This window comes from Colobus angolensis, unplaced genomic scaffold (assembly GCF_000951035.1).
Source record: "Colobus angolensis palliatus isolate OR3802 unplaced genomic scaffold, Cang.pa_1.0 Scaffold1, whole genome shotgun sequence".
In the NCBI taxonomy this organism is placed as follows: Eukaryota; Metazoa; Chordata; class Mammalia; order Primates; family Cercopithecidae; genus Colobus; species Colobus angolensis.
This window is the reverse complement of record NW_012110918.1, coordinates 18661501-18672925: the sequence shown is the minus strand read 5'-3', so window position 1 is coordinate 18672925 and position 11425 is coordinate 18661501. Positions and strand designations below refer to the sequence as shown.

The 11425-nt window shown below is 52.0% G+C and overlaps 1 protein-coding gene across 3 annotated transcripts in view; it reads left to right on the top strand.

The window, feature by feature from the left end:
* Positions 1-11425, top strand: part of CSNK1D (casein kinase 1, delta) — a 32641-nt gene that overhangs the window by 880 nt on the left and 20336 nt on the right. For all 3 annotated transcript variants that reach the window (XM_011926701.1, XM_011926779.1, XM_011926867.1), the window contains exon 2: positions 7064-7174. In XM_011926701.1, coding sequence (XP_011782091.1) covers positions 7064-7174 — 111 coding nt within the window. The remainder of the gene's footprint in view (positions 1-7063; positions 7175-11425) is intronic.

Here is an 11425-nt window from a genome sequence, read left to right as displayed (position 1 = left end):
GCGGGCGTCGGCTTCCTCCACGCTTAAGGTCACCGCAGTAAACAAAGGCCACGGTCTTTCTTCCGCAGCCCGGTCCGGGGCTGTCTGGCTCCCCCCACAGAGGCTGCCCCTGCGTCTTGCACGCGTGGGGGAAAATGTCAGAAAGACCCAAATGCCTTGTGGGAGTGGGGGAGTGGCCCGGCTAGGAGCGGGGCTTGCCCTCCGCCTCGCAGCCGCCCTGGTGACTGACCGCTGGGGGTTCTCTCTCACCTATGCCCCTTGGCCTTGGAGCGGTGACTGAGTGCAGATGAGCAAGGGTTAAGGTTAGGTGACTGTAGAGAAAGTCACCCAGGGTTAAGATGCTGACGAAGTGAGAGGCAGATGAAGTAGTTGTACTCATGAGCTGTCCTTTAGACTGTAACAGTCTCGAGGTAGATTTCAAAAAAGATGGGATTAGAACGTTCTGGGTTGTGTCATATTTACAATGGAAAAATATGCACGTGAACACAAATGTAATGAAAGGTTGGCTTAAATCTTCAAGTTTGTAATTTTTTTTTTTTTTTTCATTTTCTGAAACGGAGTTTCGCTCTTGTTGCCCAGGTTGGAGGGCAATGGCGCGATCTCGGCTCACCGCAACCTCTGCCTCCCAGGTTCAAGTGATTCTCCTGCCTCTGCCTCCCTAGTAGCTGGGATTACAGGAATGCGCCACCACGCCGGGCTAATTTTGTATATTTAGTAGAGACGGGGTTTCTTCATGTTGATCAGGCTGGTCTCGAACGTCTGATCTCAAGTGATCCGCCCACTTCGGCTTCCCAAAGTGCTGGGAAGCCACCGCGCCTGGCGGAAGTTTGTAATTTTAAAGTAACAATTTTCTGCACTTGTCAGTGGGATTGTGCAGTGCACGAGTTATTCCAAGACCCCTTGCATTTGAGGATATGTAGCCTGAGGTGGTGTGCCTGCAGAGGGGCTGCTGCAGACCTTTGAGGGGAGCTGTTTTCTGTTCCAGCAGCCCTAGCTTTGGGGTGTGTTTTGGCTGGGGCATCTGTCAGCCAGGGTCAGGAATCCCATGGGATGTCAGTGATGCCTCTGGTCATACCTTTTAGATGAACCCACATGTGGACAGTCCCCAGTTCTCACTCCCTTCCCACTTTTCACCAGAGAGAGGACCCGGTGGGCTGACAGCGTTAGGCTGAATCCATACATATGGGTGGCTCATACTTTGGGTGCCTGGTTAATCTGCCGAGTAACCCCATCACATGCCATGTTGTTGCTTTTGAACCTGTACATATGCCTTAGTGGCCTGCTGAGTAAGCAGGCTTTAGACATTTGGGTTTGACTATTTAAACATTTATACCAGGTGGTCAGCTGGATGTGTTCTTGGCAGTGTTTTGGAAGTCAGAGTGCTTGGTAAATGGAAGTCGTTTGGCTTATTTATGGAACAGTAGATTTTGGCGAAAGTTTTAATCCCAGGATCTGAGTTACACTGCAAAGCCAGTCCATTAACCACCTTTAGGCAGGCATCAAAAAGAAGTATTTTGGGCCAGGCATGGTGGCTCACGCCTGTAATCCCAGCACTTTGGGAGGCCAAGGCGGGCGGATCACTTGAGGTCAGGAGTTCGAGACCAGCCTGACCAACGTGGCGAAACTCTGTCTACTAAAAATACAAAAATTGGCCAGGCATGGTGGCGGCTGCCTGTAATTCCAGCTACTTGGGAGGCTGAGGCACGAGAATCGCTTGAACCTGGGAGGCGGAGGTTGCAGTGAGCCAAGATCACACCACTGCACTCCAGCCTGAGTGAGGGAGTGAGACTCTGTCTAAAAAAAAAAAAAGAAGTACTTTGAAACTATCTGTTCTCTGAGACCTTGTCAAACAGCTTTTGTGCTTTCCAAAGATAGAGTCAGACAAATTTTGGTGTGGTTGTCACCAACTAATTCCAGAGGTGGAGGGGTGGAAGGCTGTCTCCTCACTCAGCGTTCCACCCTCCAGGCCTCACCTCTCGCTGGGCCTACAGTCATGCTGGATACGGGATTGCAGGTGGCGGTGGCTCTGACTCCCTGGGGTTGGACTCCCCCAGACAGCCATCCATCAGGGTACACGTCCATTTACTTGAGTAGGGTTGGGCACAGATGATTTTTTTTTTTTTTTCCCGTCAGCATTGGCTCCTGGCCACACTGTGGTCCTTTCAGATGACCCCGCTGAGGAAATGAAAGGCGAGGTGGTCACGTTAGCCGGAGTAAGGCAGTTTGGAAGAAGCGTGAGTCTGAGCAGAATGGCAGTTAGAGTCAAAGATGGCTGATCTGAAGACCTTGAGATGGATTGGTCATCCCCACCATAGTTTTGTTAGGGCAGCCAGTTAGACATAAATTGAGGAACTAGGTCTTCATCTTGACCTCTGCGTGTCGTGTGTATTCTAGTATGAGTATCGTTAAGACCTTTCCTACTGTTGTCACTTTGATATCCTCCAGGTGGGGTTCACCTTGCTTTGAGCCTGGCTTTTGGGTTTTTGTTTTTCCACTGGGGTCTTTCTGTGCTTTCTGATGTTTGAGCCTGGGAAGGGAGGGGGAAGGCTGTGCTTCAGTGGAGTGCCTGTGGCCTAGAAGTGTGGTGTGGGCCTGCCTGCCCCAACCCTGCTGTGATAGTTGGAGGGCAGGGCTGCACTGCAGGATCCCGCCGGGTTGTCGTGTTCCAAAATTGCCCCTTTAAAGGGGGCAGTATTTTGGGGCTATTTCTTGAATGCCCAGGCTTTGGAAAGTGGGACCCCAAAAAGAACAATCTCAGTCTTCAGTCTGAGATTGCCAGATCTGGAAGGCCCCTCAGGAGGGCAGGCTGGGAGGCGGCACAGCCCACACACAACCTGTGGAGCGCACACCTTGGCAGCCTGTCGTGTGACCTGGCCCCAGCCCTGTGCTGCCCTCCACATTCATGTCCGTGTGGGGTGGCCATAAACCAGAAGTCCTTTCATTTTTGCTGGCAGAGTACCACTGAAAATAAACTTGATAACATTTGAAAACAGACGGTGTCCTTAATGTGGACCACGAGTTCCCAGCCCCAGTACCACAGGGGTGTCTGGGGGAAGGTTCAGCTGGGCCAGGTTAGAGGGAGAGGCGCTGTGTTCACCCCGCAGGGGGCCCATGCATAGAGGCAGTGAGAGCCCAGCTGGCCTCTATTCTCGCCCGTAGTGTGTTCTGGAGGTGAGTGGCAGGCCTGGATTACCTGGCTGGTGGGCTGGACAGGTGCATCTGTTGGCATTTGTACTTGATCCCATCGCACCGTCAGCTTGTCAGGGCCTCCGTTTGTCCACCTGTTACGTGGATGGACTGACCTCGTAATGTACACAAGTATCTTTTGGGAGCTAACTGCTTCTTCATCTCTGAAGCACACGTTTTTCCCCTCACTGACTGATTTCTCAAGAGGCAGCCTGCAGGGTGCCTGGCATGCAGCAGGACCCCAAGATGCTGACCAGCCGTGAGAGGAGAGCAGCCACCTGTTTTCACTGTAGCTTCCGGGGTCTCCTCACTGCAGTGTTGAGGGCTGTGGCCTCTGTTGACCTTGGACTCTGCTTAACTCAAGCGTCTGTAATGAGAAGTTGTAGTACTGCTGACCGCTGCCCTGTGAGGTGACCTTTGTCCTGCTGCTCAAGGCGTCTCCCTGTTTCTTTGTTGACAAGACAATCCTTAATGGGAAGTGCCAGTATCCAGGCTGGTAATTCAGAATTACCCTCCTGTGCCGGGACAGGGCCACACTCTGGTTAGGTTCACTTAATTCACAATCTGCTTTTTTTTTTTTTTTTTTTTGAGACAAAGTATCATTCTGTCTCCCAGGCTGGGGTGCAGTGGCACGATATCAGCTCACTGCAACCCCCGCCTTCTGGGTTCAAGCAGTTCTTCCCCCTCAACCTCCTGAGTAGCTGGGGTTACAGGCGCTCACCACCACGCTTGGCTAATTTTTTTTGTATTTATAGTAGGGACGGGGTTTCACCATGTTGGCCAGGCTGGTCTTGAATGCCTGACCTCAAGTGATCTGTCAGCCTTAGCCTCCCAAAGTGCTGGGATTACAGGCGTGAACCACCACACCCGGCCACCATCTGCTTTTGTCTGCTGAACTTGAGGGACATCTTTTTGTTTTTGTAGGAGTAACATTAACTGACACCCAAACACGGACTGAGGAAAGCCCTGTCTCACAGCAGACCAGGATTGTTGAGCTGCAGGGAAGAGTTGAGGTTGTTTTGCTGATAGAATGTCCTTTGTATAAACAGACAACCCAGACAGCCTGGTGATCTGTGTGTCGCCAGGTTTTGGTTTGTTTTGATTCTGACACCCAGGGCTCAGGGTCTTTCAAATTCTCATCCCCTTTCAGTCGTGCTTCTCAGATTTAGCCTGCAGTGAAGGCCCAGGCTTGTAATTTTCAATCGGTTGCACACCAAAACTTGTGTATAATAAGGTCAGAATGCTGCAGCGATGCCAGATTGCCACCACAGTTACTCAGCGCCTCCGTGCTGCCTTGTGGACTGATGGCAGCTGGAGGACCTGACTGAGCAGCACGGCTGGTAGAGTGTGGGGGTGCCCCCGGTGGGCGAGGTGGGACAGGGCTGCAGGCCAGGGGTCTGAGCGGTGCTCAGCGACCTTGAGGCAGGTGGTGCCCAGGAATGTGCAGACCTTGATGCTCTGCTGCCTGATGCTTCTGCATAGCAGGTGATGAGGCGCCTGCTGGAGGCCCCAGAGAGTTGCCGTCCTCACATCTGTGTGCAGGGCCGGCCTGCATCCTCTGCTCCCCTGTAGAGACTCGGGGCAACCTTGGTGTCTGGTTCCACAGCAGGGCTGGCTCTGTGTGCTTGCACAGCAAGAGGTCCCAGCCCCATGATAGGGTGTGATTGGTGGTATGTGCCAGAGCGGCTGGTGATGACTTTGCCCCACGACAGTCAGTGTTGCAGGTGTGACTGGCAGACATTAGCTGTGTCATCTACAGAGAAGTGGAGTGAGAGATGCTAGTCAGCAGGCTGTGTGGCCCCAAGCCATCGGCCCCAGGCCATGGGGTCACTGGGCTGCCAGCTGGCGAGGGTGGCGGTGCTGTCCGAGGCTGCACTGCGCCTGCTTGGGGGTTCAGGGAGCTGCTGACATAACTAGTGGGATGAGTCACCCTCCCTTCCAGCTGGCGAGTTGAGTTCAGAGTCCAGGTCCTTAAAGGAACTCAGAGTTCGTTTTTCATTTGCACAGTACATTTTTCGATGAAGTCATTTCTCTTGTAATTGGATAGACTGTCCCAACTGTAGGCAGGAAGAACAAAACTTATTACCCTGAGTGCTCCGAAGCGTCTGTGTTGATAGTAAGTGACGTTCTTAAACCTAGAGTGGTCACTGGCGATGACCTGATGATGGCGATTCCTGTGGAACACAGCAGTGGCGGTGTGTTTGAGGCCCAGGCCGGAAGTGGCACATCTCATGCCACCATCTGGGCAGACGAGGGGGTTCTTGGGTGTTCAGTGGACGTGTGTGGATATCAACAGACGGCTCTAGTGCTCACTTGACCTTACTCGGCCTTTCATCAGGGAATCTTAAAGAGCTGTATGAGAAGCTGTTAACCCATTCATCTCCACAACTCTCATGAAACAGATGTCAGACCTCACCACTGATCTCCATTGACAAGAGAAACTGAGTCACTAAGAACTAGCCAGGTCACTTTGCCCAGCACTAGTCTCCCAGGGAAGGAAGTCTCCCAGGGCTCTGTCTGGGCTGCTGAAGCTAGTGTGAATTCCTTTGCACATAGCCATGCTGTTGGGAAGGGTTCCAGTGTCTTTTTTCTTTTTCTCTTTTTTTTTTGAGACGGAGCCTTGCTCTGTCGCCCAGGCTGGAGTGCAGTGACACGATCTTGGCTCACTGCAAGCTCCGCCTCTTGGGTTCCCGCCATTCTCCTGCCTCAGCCTCCCAAGTAGCTGGGACTACAGGCACCCGCCACCACGCCCAGCTAATTTTTTGTATTTTTAGTAGAGACAAGGTTTCACTGTGTTAGCCAGGATGGTCTTAATCTCCTGACCTCGTGATCCGCCCGCCTCGGCCTCCCAAAGTGCTGGGATTACAGGCGTGAGCCACCATGCCCGGCCGATTCCAGTGTCTTATACTCCGAAGGGATCCGTGATGGAAGAGGAGAGAGCTGAGTATGTGCTGTGTGCAGCTTCTTTTTCTCTCCTCTTCGGTTCAAGCTCCTGGGATACCTCATGCAGTGGATTTGGGGAAGGCTTTGGGCCAGATTCAAACTCAGGAGTATTTGTGGGTGAACCTGAGAGGGATGGTGATTGTCACGTTTGTCATTTATCAGTGTAAAGCAGAGATGGAGCATTTCTAGATAAAAAGTTTAATTTTGCCTCCAAACTCATAGTCCAGTCATCAGGGTATTAGATGTGTCATTGGTTCTAGCCATTGACTGACGAAAGATGTGTGACCGGTGTGTGTTGGTAGGTGGTGCGTTTAGGGCTTTGAAAACAGGCGATTCTTCTGGCTTTGTGGCCCCAGGAACAGAGAAGGGCCTCCCTCCGCCTGGTGGAGGGTGTTTGCGTGCAGTAGGTTGGCTGGAGATGACTCCTGCTGCCTGCGATGCCGGGCCTGGGTGAACTGGGGTTGTGATTGTTGGGTAAAAACCCAGCCCTTCCTCAGGGGGAATCTGAAACCACCCCCTCCTGGAGGCCTGTCAAGGCGGCGTGGAGAAAAGGAAATGGCACCCTGGAGCTCCACCGTGGGCTGTCTGGGGCAGGCGAATGCAGGAGTCCTGGGCAGGGCTGACGGGAGGACGCAGACCAAAAGGGCTACTGTGGAGAGGGAGCTTCAGCACCTGGAGACTGGTAGGCGGGTGATGGAAACCGCATAGACTTTCTGTGCAGTTCACATTTGTCCTCTTGTGAAAATGGGACTAAGGATAACTTCCCCCAGAGATGTGTTAGCTGATGAACCCGCCTTACTACGCTAGAAAGGAGAACGCGTCCGTCACTTGGTCCCTCCTGGAAAACTCACATAGTGCTTGTCGTTTCTCCAGCACGTTGGCTTATTTGGTGGACACCAGGTAATTCCTGTTGTGGTTTTTTTTCTTTGCCAAGGTACGGACATTGCTGCAGGAGAAGAAGTTGCCATCAAGCTTGAATGTGTCAAAACCAAACACCCTCAGCTCCACATTGAGAGCAAAATCTACAAGATGATGCAGGGAGGAGGTAGGTCCTTTACCAGTCACAGAGGAACACCAGGGTTCTAAGGGAGAACAGCAACTCAGCATTGCTGGTTAAAAGAAACCCAAAACTGGCTCCGGGCAAAAGGGAGGGAAGTGTTCCCCAGACCCTGACGAAGAGGTCACAGCTTCCTTCAGAGAATCTCGGGTCCAGAGACCCTCCCTCAACACAAAGATATATCTTATGGGCCAGGCGCGGTGGCTTATACTCCTGGAATTCCAGCACTTTGGGAGGTTGAGACGGGTGGATCATTTGAGGTCAGCAGTTCGAGACCAGCCTGGCCAACGTAGTGAAACCCCGTCTCTACTAAAAATACAAAAATTAGCCGAGTGTGGTGGCATGCACCTGTAATCCCAGCTATGCAGGAGGCTGAGGCAGGAGAATCGCCTGAGCTTGGGAGGCGGAGGTTGCAGTGAGCTAAGATCACAGCACTGCACTCTAGCCTGGGCGACAGAGTGAGACCCTGTCCCCCCAAAAAAAAAGAAAAGAAACATGCCATCTTGTCCTTTTGTTTAAATTTTACTTCATGTTGGGTCATGGTGTCTGAAATAAAGTTTGTGTGAATTTTAAATGCATGCTCCCTATGGTGTCTGTGCCCCTCAGTGGTCGCGGGGGCTGTTGCTGGTGGGACCTTCCTGGTGTGTGATCCCTGGGTGAGGCCTCTGCTCCTTCGCATGCTTTGCTTACAGCTTGGGGGATGTCCCTTCACACACTCTGGGCTCATTTTCTCCTGAACAAAACAAGGGTTTTGAGCTTGGCAACCATCATGACCTCTTCCAGCTCAGTTACTGTCCCCATTCGGCGAGCCCTCAGCCCAGGGCCTTAGGTACCTGGTGTTCCATGGTGGGCCGAGTATGGAGCAGAGTGCTCCTGTCCTGACCTCAGAGTCCAGCTCTTGCGAGTTCCCTGGACTTTGAAACAGTTCGGCTGATGGAGCAGGAGGGCATTCTCTGCGGGGATTTCAGAGCCATGAAGCACGCGTCTCAGCAGCAGAGCTTCGGTCTGGCAGGTGCGCTCTTTGGGAACAGGGCTTTCTGTCTGAAGAGTGGCTGTGCCATGTCCGTGGAGCCCTCCCGGTCAGAAGCCTCCGGGGCACATTTGTAGGCGGATGGTTGGGTGAGTCCCCTTGGGCAACCGGCCAAAGGAAAAGCTGTTCAGGGCCTCTGTTAGCCCTTTTGTCATGGGAAAGGGAGGACTGTTGATGGGCTTTTTTGACATATTTTCTCAGCACAAGCAACGTAATCTGTGCTACTACAAGAAACCGACATTTCTAGGTTTATGTGACACAAAATGTCTTTGCAGCACCCGTGGTCCTGGGGAGCCTGTTACAGAGAGGGTCATCCAGTGTGTCCTACACGGGCCTCACATGACCAGAGGAGGCCACAGGAATGAAAAATCCCATCACCAACCCAAGGAAAGCTCAGCAGAGACCCCGCCCTGGGAGCCTGTCTGGCGGCCCTTGGTGGTGGACTGGCTTCTCAAGGGCCTGGAGCCTGCATTGCCTTGGAGGTGTGACGAGCCAAGTAGAGCAGGGTGGTGCAAGGTGTGACCTTGGCCTGCGGGAGCCTGGTGCGGGGGTCGAGTAAAACCTGCAAGCTTAAAAATACCTTAACTTTTTACGAGAGACATCTGCAGGTGAACTTGCAAGCCAAGGGTACACAAGGGCAAAGGGAAGAAAGCCAGTCCTTAAAAGCACAGGGTAGGCCAGGCACGGTGGCTCACACCTGTAATCCCAGCACTTTGGGAGGCCGAGGCAGGCAAATCATGAGATCAGGAGATCAAAACCATCCTGGCTAACATGGTGAAACCCCGTTTCTACTAAAAAAAAATACAAAAAATTAGCCGGGCTTGGTGGCAGGCGGCTGTAGTCTGGAGGCTGAGGCAGGAGAATGGTGTGAACCCGGGAGGCGGAGCCTGCGGTGAGTGGAGATCACGCCACTGCACTCAGGTCTGGGTGACAGAGCGAGACTCTGTCTCAAAAAAAAAAAAAAGAAAAGAAAAAAGCCCAGGATGGTCACTGGGGAAGCCAACCCCGAACCAAAAGGTAGCTACGTGGTTCCTGAACAGGACTTCTCCACCCAGCACTAGTGCTGTTCGTAGTGGTGTGTTCTCTGCGTGGTAGATGTTGGCAGCACCCCAGGCCCCAGTTGTGATACTCGAAACTTCTTCAGACAGTGCTGAAGGTCCCTAGCAGGCAAAGTTCCTTCTCCTGTGGCCACTGGCTTAAGAGAGTAAACAAACACCTTCCTGTTCCTGCCCATGCACCTTCCCTAGGATCCTGGAAACCAAACAGGATTTCAGAAACAGATTTTCTCCCATTTGGGCTTCAAGCGCATTGCCATGTCCCTGACCATTCCAAAATGTAGGTCAGGTCTTCTGTGTTAAATGCACACACATCTGGTGGATACTGGCAAAGTTTTGTTGTTTTGTTTGTTTGTTTGTTTGTTGAGACGCAGTCTCACTCTGTTGCCCAGGCTGGAGTGCAGTGGCGGGATCTTGGCCCCCTGCAACCTCTGCCTCCTGGGTTCAGGCCATTCTCCTGCCTCAGCCTCTGCAGTAGCTGGGATTACAGGCGTGAGCCACCTCGCCTGGCTAATTTTTGTATTTTTAGTAGAGACAGGGCTTCACCGCGTTGGCTAGGCTGGTTGTGAACTCCTGATCTCAGGCGATCTGCTCACCTCGGCCTCCCAAAGTGCTGGGATTATAGGCGTGAGCCACCGCGCCTGTCCAGATACTGTAAAGATCTAAAGATCTGCATTTTAGAAAACAAATGATGTCCGGGAAGGCAAAAGGCCTCATTCTGGTGGTGGTTCTTGAATTCACTTTGAGACAAAACCAGGGAGTTGACAAATAATGGGAAGAAATTGCTTCATCCAGAAACCACCAGATCTTGCCGCCGCCCGTTCTTGTGCAGTGTCTGCTGTGGGTGATGCAGATTGTCCTGTTGTGGGTGGTGCAGATTGTCCCCTTGTGCAGTGTCTGCTGTGGATGGTGCAGATTGTCCTGCTGTCTCTGAAAAAACGGGCAGCAAGCACCTCTCATTGCGGTTTTCCTTCCTTTCACGTGAGAGTCAAGCGGTGGTGCCAGGTTCTGATCTTGCTTACGTCTGCTTGATGGAAGCTGCCTTCCAGGAGAAAGCTCCACGCTGAGTGCATTCTGTTATCTGCAGCTTGGAAAGAGTGAGCATTAAAAACACACCGGTCACTGCCCACAGCAGCCCTGGGCAGTGGGTACTGAGCTCTTCAGCCTCATGTTGCAAATGAGGAAACTGGGTTTAGAAGGCTGTGTAACTTCATAGAGGACAGACTTGAACTTGGGCGTTCTAGCCCCCCAGACTACTGCTCAAGCAGCTGTCTGCTCCCAGAGAAGGAAATGGCAGCCATCCTATGTGGCCTTCAGCCGTCAGGAATGTGCCCCAGATGCTCCCACCTGTCCCAAATCTGGTTGGGACAGTAGATTCAATACCTGAAATAGTAGAAAGAAACTAAAATTAGCTATGTTGGTGAAAGACTTGGATAGACACCTAGTTTTTGTCAAAACCAACTGGACTGGTGGACAAAACCCAGGGACTGTTGTAAGTGCTCTTTCCGATCCTAACATCCCCCAAAAGCGGCTTTAGGTCACTCCCTCCTTGGGGAACCCCTCAGCAAACGACATTTACTTAGTTCCCAGCTGCTTTTGGTCAAGGCTAAGATGGCAGGCGTGGTTTCTGGGAGGGAGGAGGGAAGTGCTTGTGTAGAACTGGGCCAGTGGGTGAAGGTTCTGTGGCTGAGGGTGGGCGACTGCCTACCATCATCTTTTTATTGTGAAATATTGTACAACACCAAAGAACGTATGTAACATGTATGGTTATCGAGGACATTAAAATCAACAACCAGGACCCTGTCCTGCCCGTCTGAGAGGAACACTCCTCCCTGTGGAGCCCATTTGCCTGCCATGCCCCATGCCTGTGCCAGGCCCTTGCTCACCTGTTTGTAAGTTTTTGTTTCTTTGTCTGTCATCCTACAAGAAACTTTCAAAATCCAAATAATGAAGTTATCTAGAAACTTTTTTTTTTTTTTTTTTTTTTGAGACGGAGTCTCGCTCTGTCGCCCAGGCTGGAGTGCAGTGGCACGATATCAGCTCACTGCAACCCCCGCCTTCTGGGTTCAAGCAGTTCTTCCCCCTCAACCTCCTGAGTAGCTGGGGTTACAGGCGCTCACCACCACGCTTGGCTAATTTTTTTTGTATTTATAG